The 13,409-nt window shown below is 40.8% G+C and overlaps 1 protein-coding gene across 2 annotated transcripts in view; it reads left to right on the top strand.

Annotated features, from left to right (window-relative positions):
* Positions 1-13,409, top strand: part of LOC132398472 (proline-rich protein 5-like) — an 85,627-nt gene that overhangs the window by 13,846 nt on the left and 58,372 nt on the right. For both annotated transcript variants that reach the window (XM_059977969.1, XM_059977968.1), the window contains exons 4-5: positions 10,922-10,979; positions 12,801-12,892. In XM_059977969.1, coding sequence (XP_059833952.1) covers positions 10,922-10,979; positions 12,801-12,892 — 150 coding nt within the window. The remainder of the gene's footprint in view (positions 1-10,921; positions 10,980-12,800; positions 12,893-13,409) is intronic.

Consider the following 13,409-nt stretch of genomic DNA (forward strand, 5'->3'; position numbering starts at 1 on the left):
TGGATACTGTCTAGCATAGAAACCTCTGACAAATTAAGCTATTGTTGCAATAGATCTATTCAGCTAAACTGATGTATGATGTCTTTAGTTGCACCTGGTCTCTCACTACTTGTGTATGGTGGCAGAATTTAAGGCCCTAAATTGTAATAAATCCTTGGCAAGAGTGCTTCCTACTTATTACACCTGAGGCGAAATAACTTGCATTTTAAACTAGCATTTCATCTCTCAAGTATATTCATGGCCAGAGATTTTTCTGCCAAATTTGGTTATATCTGGTTTGATCTGTCACCTTACTCCATATATTGATTTATTGCCTTTTTCCTTAGCACGTTTTGACTGACATTTGAAAACAACGCTTATTTGGTTAACAAATTCCAACAACTATCTTCTGAATCTTGCCGTTTATAGTTTACTCTCTGCATGCGGTGAATTCCAAAAACAGTGGATTCCAGTTGATTGGACATTTGGTTAATCCATTGGACCATAAGACATAGGAGCAGAATTAGGCCAATGGCCATCAAGTCTGTTTTGCCATTCAATCGCAGCTGATCCTTTTTTCTCCTCCTCAGCCCTACTCCCTGGCCTTCTCCATGTAACCTTTGATGTCATGGCCAATCAAAAACCTGTTAATCTCTGCCTTAACTACATGCAATGACCTGGCTTCCATGGCTGCATATGGTAACAAATTCCACAAAGTCACCACCCTCTGGCTAAAGAAATTTCTCCACATTTCAGTTTTAAATGGATGCTGCTCTATCCTGAGGCTGTGCTGTCTTGTCCCAGACTCCCCCAGCAAAAGAAACATCATTTCCACATCTACTCTGTCTGGGCCTTTCAACATTTGGAAGGTTTCAATGAGATTCACCCCCACCTTTCTAAATTCCAGCAAGTACAGGCTCAGAGCCATCAAACGTTCCTCATATGATAACCCTTTCATTCCTGGAATCATCCTTGTGAACCTCCTCAGAACCCTCTCCAATACCAGCACATCTTTTCTTAGATAAGGAGCACAAAACTCTTTATGAGGCCTCATCGGTGTCTTATAAAGCCTCAGCAACACATCCCTGCTCTTATATTCTAGACTGCTTGAAATGAATGTGAACATTGCATTTGCCCTCTTCCCACCCATTCAGCCTGCAAATTACCTTTAGGGTGTTCCGCACAAGGACTCCCAAGTTCCTTTGCATCTTGATTTTTGGATTTTCTCCCCATTTAGGAAATAGCAGGTTTATTTCTTCTGCCAAAGTGCATGACCATATATTTTCCAATATTGTATTTCATTTGCCCCTTTCTTACCCATCCTCCTAATCTAAGCTGTTCTGCAGCCTTCTAGTTTCCTCAACACTACCTTCCCCAACACCAATCTTCATATCATCTGCAAACTTGGTAACAAAGCCATCTATTCCATCATCTAGTCTTTGAGATACAGCATAAAAAGAAGCGGTCCCAACACTGACCTCTGCGGAACTCCACTAGTCACCGGCAGCCAACCAGAAAAGGATCCTTTTATTCCCACTCGTGACCCCCTACCAATCAGTCGATGCTCTAACGATGCTAGTAACTTTCCTGTAATGCCATGGACTCTTAACTTGATAAGCAGCTTCATGTGTGGCACCCTGTCAAAGGCCTTCTGGAAGTCCAAATATACAACATTTCCTAACTCAGTCCACAAGGATTCAACATCTTCCTGTCCCCTTTATCTAGCCTACATGTAATCTCCTTAAAAAAATTCCAACAGGTTCATCAGACAAGATTTTCCTTTAAGGAAACCATGCTGACATTGTCCTATCTTGTCCTGTGTCACCAAGTACTCCATAACCTCATCCTTGACGATTGACTCAACATCTTCCCAAACACTGAGGTCAGGCTAACTGGTTTACATTTACCTTTCTGCTGCCTTCCTCCTGTCTTAAGGAGTGGAGTGACATTTGCGATTTTCTAGTCCTCTGGCACCATGCCAGTGTCCAATGATTTTTGAAAGATCATTAATAATGCCTCCACAATCTCTACAGTTACCTCTTTCTGAACCCTAAGGTGCAGTTGACCTGGTCCGGTTGACTTATGTACCCTTAGGTCTTTCAGCTTTTTGAGCTCTTTCTCCCTTGTAATAGTAACTGTACTCACTTCTCTTCCCTCGCACCCTTCAACATCTGACACACAGCTGGTGTCTTCTGTAGTGAAGGCTGTTGCAAAGTACTCATTTAGTTTACCTGCCATCTCTTTGTCCCTCATTATTATTTCTCTGGCCTTATTTTCTAGCCGTCCTATATCCACTCTCATCTCTCTTTTATTTTTTACATACTTGAAAAAGCTTTTGCTATCTACTTTGATATTGTTTGCTAGCTTGCTTTCTTATTTAATCTTTTCCCTCCTAATGATTCTTTCAGTTACTCTCTGTAGGTTTTTAACAGCTTCCTAATTTGTATCTTCCCACTAACTTATGCTTTGTTGTATGCCCTCTTTTTTGCTTATACATAGGCTTTGAGTTCCCTTGTCAGCCAAGGTTGTACTATTTGGCATTTGAATATTCCCTTGTTTTTGGAATATATCTATCTTGCACCTTCCTCATTTCCCAGAAACTCAGGCCATTGCTGCTCTGCTGTCATCCCTGCCAGCATCTCCTTCCAATTTACTTTGGCCAACTCCTCTCTCATACCACTGTAATTTCCTTTATTCAAAGGTTCAATTTAATGTCAGAGAAATGTATACAATATCCACCTGGCACCTCTAGGCCCTACCCCCTCCCCTATTTTTATTACTGGGCTTTGGCCCTCTCTTCCCCCCCCATTCCTGATGAAGGGTCTTGGCCCAAAACGTTGGCTACTCTTTTCTCACAGATGCTGCCTAACCTGCTGAGTTCTTCCAGCGTTGTGTACGTATTCATACATCCTGAAATGCTTTTTCTTTGCAAAACATCAATGAAAACAGAGAAGTGCCCCAGAGAATGAACGACAGTTAAACATGAGAACCCCGAAGTCCCCACCCCCAGCTCCCCTCCCACGTGTAAGTGGCAGTGAGCAACAATCCCCCTTCCCCCCACCGGCAAAACAAAAATGCGCACCCGCTACTGAGCTAAGCATGAGTTAAGCAATAGCAATAACACAGACCTTGCAGTTACCCCAAAGACTATCAAAATTCCATCCAGCATTCAGCAGCCCACAGGTTTTCTCCTTCCCTGGAAAGGGAGAGGGAGACATAGCAACAACCGGCTGGTTTACGATGTTAAAAAATCCGTTTTGTCGCTTTTTACAAGCTCTGTGATCGAAGGTCACAAAGATCTCGGGTTTTCGGGCGTACAGCGAAAGATTTTCTGGCCTCCCCGACAACACATGAGTTTCTTGCTGTGACACTGACCGTCAATCTGCCTGTATCCAGAGCCTCAAGATCTTAGGCTTTCTCAGGCCTACCCCTTGGCATGCTGAACAACGGCCGGTCCTGAAACCTTGAGAACGGGTCCCATTCCCACAAAGAACCAAAGTCAGTGTATAACTCCAGGTCAGGGTCTTCAAAAGAACACTGAAAGGAAAAAAAAGATATTAAAGAATGAAATAGAGCTGTTTCTGAAGATGCAAGCAAAGGAGTCGCTGTTTAGCGCCATTTTAACTCCTCCGTATATTCCACTGAAGTACTGCTACTTCAGACTTTATTTTCTCCTTACCAAATTTCAAGTTGAACTCAATCATATTGCGATCACTACCTCCCAAGGGTTCCTTTATCTAAGCTCCCTAATCACCTCCAGCTCAATACACAACACCCAATCCAGTATAGCTGATCCCCTAGTGGGCTCAACAACAAGCTGTTCTAAAAAGCCATTTGTAGGCGTTCAACAAATCCACTCTCTTGAGATCCATTACCAACCTGATTTTTCCAAACTACCTGCATTTTAAAATCTCCCATGACTCTTATAACATTGCCCTTTTGACACACCTTTTCTGTTTCCCGTTGTAATCTGTGGTCCACGTCCCAGCTATTGTTGGGAAGCCTGAATATAACTGCCATCAGGGTCCTTTTACCCTTGCAGTTTCTTAACTCAACCCACAAGGATTCAACGTCTTCTGATTCTATGACACATCTTTCTGTTGATTTGCTGGCATTCTTTACCAGTACAGCCGCACCATCCCCTCGGCCAGTCTTCCTATCACTCCGATACGACATGTAACCTTGGACATTCAGCTCCCAACTACAACCATCTTTCAGCCACAATTCAGTGATTCCCACAACGTCATACTCAACAATTTATAAAAGTGCAACAAGATCATCAACCTTATTTCTTATACTCCGTGCAGTGAGATATAACACCTTGAGTACTGTATATACTACCCTTTTGGATTCTGCATCTCTAATGCGCTGAGACTCCCCTTGCTGGCTGCAATTTTGTCCTATCATTTGTCTGCCCTTCCTGACAGTCTGACTGCACGTTATCTTTGATTTTTTTTTTACCATCTCTCCTATCCTGAGTCCCTTCACTCCAGTTCCCGCCCCCCTGCCAAATTAGTTCACACCCTCCCTAACAGCTCTAATAAACCTGCCTGTGAGAATATTGGTCCCCCTCTGGTTCAGGTGCAACCCATTCCTTTTGTACAGGTGATACCTTCCACAGAAGAGGTACCAATAATCCAAGAACCTGAAGCCCTGCCCCCACACCAGCTTCTCAGCCACGCATTTATCTGCCACATTATCCTGTTTCTACCCTCACTGGCGCGTGGTACTGGCAGCAATCCAGAAATTACTACCCTGGAGGTCCTGCTTCTCAGCTTTCTGCCTAGCTCTCTAAATTCTCTCTTGGGGACCTCGTTGCTTTTCCTTCCTATGGCATTGGTACCAATATGTACCAAGACACCTGGCTGTTCCCCTTCCCTCTCCAAAATGCTGTGGACGTGATCTGAGACGCCCCTGACCCCGACACCGGATGTCCCGTTCGCGTCCACAGAATCTCCTGTCTGTTCCTTTGGCTATTGAGTACACTATCACTACCAATTCCCTCTTCTCCCTCTTTCCCTTCTGCACCATGGACTCATGCTCAGTCTGTGATCGGGGCAGCCATTTATTTGGGACGACTCTTACAGAACAAAACCTAATTGAGAAAATAGCCATCATTCCCTGCATTTATTTGGGGCATTATGCTGCTTAATTGAGGGAGCAGACTGTTGGCAAGCAGTTTCTCACTAGCATCAGACACACCTGTGCCCATTAGACACTGCATAGAACAAATAATTTAAAATCACATCAGTTGCCTGTGTTTGTGCTCAAAAAGCAATGATTTTTGTCCCTGATAGTAGGCAAGAAATACTGGGCTGAAGGTGCTAAATTTGAATGCAGGCAGTATACAGAATAAGGTAGATGATCTAGTAGTGCAGGTAATTAGCAGGTATGATGTTGTGGGCATTTCTGAATCGTGGCTGAAAGAAAATCATAGTTGAGAACTTAACATCAAAGAATTCACTTTGTATTGAAAGGACAGGCAGGTAGGCAGAGGGAGTGGCTGGCTATCTTGGCTAAAAATGAAATCAAATCCTGAGAAAGAGGTGACATAGGTTCAGAAGATATCCAGTCCTTGTGGATAGAGTTAAGAAGCTGCAAGGGTAAAAAGACCCTGATGGGAGTTATATACAGTAGCCAGGATGTGGGCTACGGTTGCAATGGGAGATAGAAAAGGCATGTAAGAGGGAAGTATTACAATAATCATGGGGGATTTCAATATACAAGTATGGTAGATTGGGGAAATCAGGTTGGTGCTGGATCCCAAAAGAGGGAATTTGTAGAATGCCTAAGAGATGTCTTTCTAGAGCAGATTGTGGTTGAACCCAACAGGGAAAAGGCAATTCTAGATTGGGTGTTGTGATAATGAACTAGATTTAATCAGCGAACTTAAAGTAAAAAAAAACATTAGAAGGCAGTGATTATAACCCTGCAGTTGGAGAGGGAGAAGATAAAGTCAGGTGTATCAGTGTTACAATGGTGTTAAGGGAGTTACAGAGGCACGAGAGGAGAGCTGCCCAATGTTCATTGGAAGGGATGCTAGCAAGGTTGACAGCAGAACACCAATGGCTGGAGTGCCTGGGAGCAATTCAGAAGGCACGGGATTGATAAATCCCAAAGAAGCTGTGGTATTCTAAAGGAAGCATGACTCGAAGGAAATCAAAACCAGAAAAGCAAAAGAAATGGCATTATAATATAGCAAAAATTGGTCAGAAATTGGAGGAAGTTGGGAAGCTTTTAAAAACTAACAGAAGGCAACTAAAAAGCCATAAAGAGATAAAAGATGAAATATAAATGTAATCTAGTCTCTAATATAAAAGTGGATACAAAAAGATTTTCAGAAATATAAATTGTAAAAAGATGACAAAAGTGAACATTGGACCACTGGAAAAAGATGCTGGAGAAGTAGTAATGGCAGTCAAAGAAATGGCAGATAAACTGAATAAGTATTTTGAGTCAGTCTTCACTATGGAAGACACTAGCAGAATGCGAGAAATACGAGAGTGGCAGGGGGCAGAAGTGAGTGTAGTTGCTATTACTAAGGAGAAAGTGCTTGGGAAACTGAAAAGTCTGTAGGTAGATAGGTCATCTGCACCAAATGTACTACACCCCAGGGTTCTGAAACAGGTAGCTGAAGAGATTATGGAGGCATTCATGAATCACTGGACAATTGCAAATCTCATGCCACTCTTTAAGAAGGGAGGGAGGCAGAAGAAAGGAAATTATATACTGGTTAGCTTGACTTCAGTGGTTGGAGAAATGTTAGAGTCTATTATTATGGATGGTGTTCAGAGTACTTGGAAGCACGTGATAAAGTAGCATGCTTTTCTGAGGGGGAAATCTTGCCTGACGTATATGTTAGAATTCTTTTGAAGAAAGAACAGGCAGGACAGACAAAGGAGAGTCAGTAGGTGTTGTTATTTGGATTTTCAGAAGGCCTTTGACAAGGTGCCCCTCATGACGCTACTTAACAAGATGAGAGCCCATGGTATTACAGGAAAGGTACTAGCATGAATAGATGGTTAGCTGACTAGCAGGAGGCAAAAAATCAGAATAAAGTGGCCTTTCCTGGCTGGCCGCTGGTGACTAGTGTGTGCTGCAGGAGTCGGTGTTGAGACTGCTTCAGTTCACATTATATGTAAATGATTTGGATGAGGGAATTGATGATTTTGTGGACAAGTTTCCATGCGATACAAAGACAGGTGGAGGGGCAGATACTGTTGCGGAAGCAGGGTGTATCTGCAAAAGGACTTAGATTGAGAGAATGGGTTAAAAAAGTGGCATTTAGAATCTAGTATAGGGAAAGAATAAAGGCATGGACCATTTTCCAAATGGGGAGAAAATTCAAAAATCAGAGGTAGAAAAGGGATTTAGGAGTCCTCATGCAGGATTCCCTGAAGGTTATTTTTCAGGTTGAGTCTGTAGTGCGGAAGGCAAATGCAATGTTAGCATTCATTTCACGAGGACAAGATTATAAAAGCAAGGATGTAATGCTGAGGCTTTATAAGGCATTGGTTAGAATACATTTGGAGCAGTTCTGAACCCTTTATTTAAGAAACTACGTGCTGGCATTGGAGAGGGCCCAGGGGAGGTTCACGAGAATGATCCCAGGAATGAAAGAGTTAACATATGAAGAGAACTTGATGGCATAGGGCCTGTACTCACTGAAGTTTAGAAGAATAAGGTTGGGAGGGGGGTCTCATTGAAACCTATTGAATATTGAAAGGCCTAGATGGAGCAGATGTGGAGAGGATATTTCCTATAGGACCAGAGGGCACAGCGTCAGAATTAATAGATGTCCATTTAGTACAGGCAGTGAGGAAAAAATTCTTCATCCAGAGGGTGGTGAATCTGTGGAGTTCATTGTGACAGACAGCTGAGCAGGCCAAGTTATTAGGTATATTTAAGGTGGATGTTGGTAGGTTCTTGAGTAATCAGAGTGTCGAAGGTTATGGGAAGAAGGCAGAAAAGTGGACATTGAGATGGATAATAAATCAGCCCTCATGGAATGGCGGAGCAGACCTGATGGGACAAATGGCCTAGTTAGTCTCCGTTACATATGGAAGAAAACAGTAAGACAGTTCAGAACTTTTTTTCACTGCGGTTTCAAGCATTCTGGCTTAGAGGTACCAGAAACGGCCAGGAGTGAAAATGAAAAGATTTCACTACTTTGACAAGTTAGGAACTACGAAGAATTTGAACGTATTGAGAATCATCTTGAGTGTTACAATGAAAATGAAGATTTGGAGGATGCAGTCGTCGAACGCATTGTATGAAGGTGGTCCATTATCTGTACTAGCTGCTGTGCTGATTTTGGTCATTTACTGTAAATCAAAGGAACGCAGCAGCATACAGGTACGCTGGATGAGTTCCTCTGCCAATAACAATTATGACCTAATACATGGTTTTATAGTATTGTAGTAGTATTGGGATAGTGTTTTAATTAGTTCTGTACTTCATTTAAATACATAATTTGTTCCTCAGTTAAATGGTAGTTTGTCTTTTTTTATACCTTTTTTAACTTTTTCCATGAAACTTCAGCTAATGGGGACAGCCGCTTAATTAGGCCAAACTGTACTTATCCCGATGTGTCACAATTAACTGGTATCTACTGTATTCTTCTTTCTCATTTGCTTTGGAGCTTTTGCAAGCATTACCTTTGATTCTTTGCTCCTACTCGATTTCCTCGATATAATAGATTAATGACACACTAATCTTTTATGGGGAGAATTAGTTTGGCAAGCCCAAGTCACTTCTGATGACCACTAAATCTAACCTTCAAAATTGGTCAGATATAACAACTAAAGAGTATAGCTGTTCCCGAAGGCTTCAAGTTTGTATGTTTCCAATGTATGCTGCTGGTTAATGATACTAAGTGCGAGCAATGAACAATATAAAAATACTAAGGAAAAATATCCATGAATTTAAAAATTACAGGAGCATCTTTTGAATTGCTTTTGAAGTAGGGAAGTGGCATTTTCTCAGATGTCCATCGACAATGCAGAAGTTTTAAGTCTAACACTATGAAATTGCTGACTCAGAGTTACCGTAACCAGGATTTAGCTAAATTGCAGATTGCCTTTCCTCTGCCCTGAATCATAGGCATACCTAACAGATGAACAGCAGAGTGCAATTTCTTTCTGATAAGGTTCCTGAAATTAGAATGTTGTTCCAAGAAGGATTTTTATCTCTGTAAACATATTAACAACCTTTCTCAGTTTCTGGGACAGATAATAATCGGCAATCTCTGTAAAATATACCCATGGTTACTGATAGGGAAGAATTACGTCAATCAAAAGCAGCACAGATGTTTCCCTGATTAGTTTGTGCTTCGTTATCTCCATCTTGCAGGTTCAATGTTTCCACCAAAAGTGTAATATCTGTGCTGTAGCTAAATGTTGATGCTTCTTTCTCCTTCAGTCTTATGCAACTGAAAATCAGGGTTTTTTTCTCTGTCTAGAATGGATCACGCTAACAGTTATTTCCAGTTTACTTTGCATCAGTGGAAGTTTGTGCTGGGACTTCTCCTGGACCCACCTCCTTCAAGAGTATGGCTGGGGATTTTGAGCCATGTTGTCCAGGCTTTCAGTGCCCCTGGTCAGCTTGGAATTCCAGTGTTGTGCTGGACTGCGGGGAAGAGATAAAACTCTCATTCTACTACAGTGACCGGCCCCATGTCAGGGGTCTTACAAACTGCTCCTCTGTGAGTTTTAAATTCAGCCACCCTCCTAAACTCATCAAGCGCCCACCCTTCTCAGGAAGATCAGCTGAGATGAATCCATTTACCCAAATTCCAACATCAAAATTAGAGCAAATACTGGCACTGTTTAATCAGAAATAAGGAACAGGAGATTGAAAAATAATAATAATAATAATCACTCTTGATGGTGTCTGGGTTTCCCTGGCGTCAGCACCACAATGGTTCTATTTACTACCCATTACATCCATGGGGAAAATACTGTATTATGGCCTGCTTCAACAGCAGTTGCTTTATTTCCATGTCTTTTACTGAGCAATCCCAGATTAATGCCATATTGATTCTATACCTTCATGTGACAATCTGAAATTTTTACTGCTTTAAGTTAAAATGCTCCTCCAGACTGTGAACCCCTGGCAGCATTGTCATTCAGCTGACTTGCTAACTGTTCATATGAAAATGGTCCACACTCTGGCAGCATCAAAGACTTCTGAAGGTTAATATTCTGCTGATGACTAACTTTTGTCTTCTTTCTTATTCTGAGAATATTAAATGCTAATCTGTCGCATGTTCTACATGAAATAAAAGCACTACATCTGAGAACAGCTCAGTGTTTCAGGAGTAGGGAGGAGTGGGCTATAGAATGAAAAGGCACAGCAAGGTTTATTCCTGTAAATGTATTTTTAGACTGGTTTGTAATTATCTGCTAAAAAGATCCAGCAAGATCTACTTAACTATTTGCTGATAAACCCTCTTATTTTTTTCATGTAGGGCATCATAGTTGTCTTCGCTCTGAAACTTCTACAGGCCCATTGTAGTTTGAATTCTTCACAAAGCTTGCTTTTACTCTTTACTGACACAATAGAGTGAATAAATCTCTCCTAAGCAAAGATTCTATTTTAGAAGCTTTAATTAGAAAATATCCCCATATACAATCCGATTAAAAGTGTGCTTTGCTCCTGATAAAGCTGTCCCTTTAATAATCTATCAGTGTTCTTAATATTGTCTGTTTAAAGTGAGAGCTACAGCTTTGTAACTCTGAAACATTAATTACAGTGGAAAAGGCATTTTGCTTTTACCCTTAATGATTGTCATTATTGCCCTTATTTACAAACAGGGTATTCAATCCTGATTCTGGACTTTAAAAGCAATGCTTACTTGTTTGTACTTTCCAAGTTGAATGCAGGAATCAGAACGGTCATCAATATGTTGAATCTCGACTCTTGTTTTTCTTTCCACCTGTAGCATCAACTGCTGACTAAAGGCATGGTGATTTTGAGAGACAAAATACGATTTTACGAAGGTAAGGAAGCAGTTTTGTGAGTTTCGGTATAATTCAATACAAATCATGAAATGTGCATATTCTGTTTGAGAGAACTGGTAGTAACCATGTGGAAGGATTAATTGAGACCTTCTCCAGAATGTGCCTCCTCAATACAATATAATTGCCATTTCTGTCTGTGACTGTGTTAAGTGACAGGTGTATTTAAAATTGTAAACTTCTCAGTGCCAGTGATATCTTTTTAAATTGCTGATGTATATTTTTCAAAAGTAAATTGTTTAAATTTTAATTAAAGTCCTGCGTGATGTATGACACTTTACAGACATTTTTTCAAAGACAACTAAGCTACAAATTTGGAGAAAACACTTATTACCACCTCTGTCTCAATCAATCAATCTCTCTCTCTCTCTCTCTCTCTCACACACACACACACACACACACACACACACACACACACACACACACACACACCCCCCCCTCCAAACTAGATTTCCATCTTATTTGCAAATCAGGTAATGTCATAACATGAACAGATATTTAAGGCAGTTTGATGGTTGGTTTCTGATGCTGATTTCAATATCTAATTGGATCAGCATATTAATCTTGTTGCTGCAGTTGAATTTGCTGACGTACATTGCAATCTAAAATCCGGATGATGGTATATTGGTTACAGTCCCCTCGGTAGCAACTGGTAATGGCATCCTATCATTGATTGGCTGGTTTGAACATGAGCAATATTGTTTAGCGCTCACATTTCTAGTTTTACTCCTTCATTCTTCACTGAACAAGTTGTTTGATGAGAGAGTCGTTGGCCTATCACTAGACTGAGTTGAAATTTATGCCCATTCCATGACGGGCTATTTAAAATGAAGGCCGGATGCAAAGTGCACCAGGATGAAAAGAGAGATTTTCCTTATTGGATTATATTTTCTGCGTGGTAATATTTTGTGAGAATATCCTGATAATTCTTTGACGTAATTCCCCCTTTGGGCACTTATCAATTTGATATTGGGTTTGAGGACTGTGCGTGTGTGTTGGGATGGATGTATGGGTCTTTTACTGTTGTTGCTTTGTCACTTGTTATGTTCTGTTTTTTTTTTGTTTTCTGTGTTGGCACCAGAATGTTTGGTAATACTTGTGGGATGCCCCAAACACATCACTTTTTTCTTGGTTGTTAATGCAAGTGATGCATTTCACAGTATGTTTCGATGCAGAAATAAATCTGAATCTGTAATATTTTTATGCTATGCTGAATGATCCCCCCTTACGAAAAAATTAAAATTACATTGGTACCGAAAAGTTAAGATGAAGTAAAGCAAGAATATAACTAAACTCCCATGAAAATGTCTGTTGTAAACAGGAGCTGGCTACATGCAGAATAGTGTCGTGTAGTGGGTGGCACAGTATCACTGCAGGTAGTGCAGCTGTCTCACAGCTCCCAAAATCTATTTTCAGTCCCCAACCAGATGCTGTCTTTGTGGAGCTTGCATGTTCTCCTTTGATCACCCAGGATTCCCCTAGGTCGTCCAGATTCCCCGCACATCCCAAAAACATACTGGTTGGTAGGTCAGTCATTGCAGTTTACTCCTCATGTAGTTGGGAGATTTGTGGCTGTTGATATGTGAGAGAATAGGTCACCAGGAAGTAGGTAGGGGAGTGGGGTCGATGAGGATACTTGACTAACTCTCATAGACTGAAAAACCACTTCACACGTTATCAAAAAAGAAATCATAGAGAATGGAAAATGTGGTAAATGCTAATGATGATTAAATTCAACCATTGCAATCTGTTGTATGATTTCAGGCCTTTCTTTCTCATAAAATGTGCATTTATTTTATATAGGACAGAAATTACTGGACACAGTGGCTGAAATTTGGGACTTTTTCTTTTGTGACATTCTTCCTATGCTCCAGGCAATATTTTACCCTGTCCAGGTAGGCTGTCTGTGTATTGTCTCAGTGAAGCAACCTTCCCTCCTGTTCTCTTTTCCAGTGCAGTGGTGTGTTTTTGTGTATTGTGATTAAGGATTATTTTTCTCTGAAAAAGAAAGATGATACCATGTTTCTTTTCTGATGCTGATCGCCATTATATTTGAACATACTGATCGCACTCAGCAACTAACAGCATAACTCTATGAAAAACATAGAATCAAAATGCAATTAACAGAATCCCTAGTAACAGATGTTTTTGCTTCATACCACATTAAGCGTGTCACCACTGTGGCAAATGAATAATTTGATGTCATTGAGAATAAGTGATGCAAAATTGTTCTGTTAAGAAATTGCGTTTATAGAGAGTGAAGAGAACTCTTGTCAGAATTCACTTTAGATTGGCAGCATCTCAGGTCAATAGGCTGTTTCAAAACATAAAATAAACATCACTCGTGACCACAGGAAATAGTTGTTTTAATATTTATAATGCTGTTGCAACATTATTTTCTAACAGCGATTG

Source organism: Hypanus sabinus, chromosome 8 (genome assembly GCF_030144855.1).
Source record: "Hypanus sabinus isolate sHypSab1 chromosome 8, sHypSab1.hap1, whole genome shotgun sequence".
Classification (NCBI taxonomy): domain Eukaryota; kingdom Metazoa; phylum Chordata; class Chondrichthyes; order Myliobatiformes; family Dasyatidae; genus Hypanus; species Hypanus sabinus.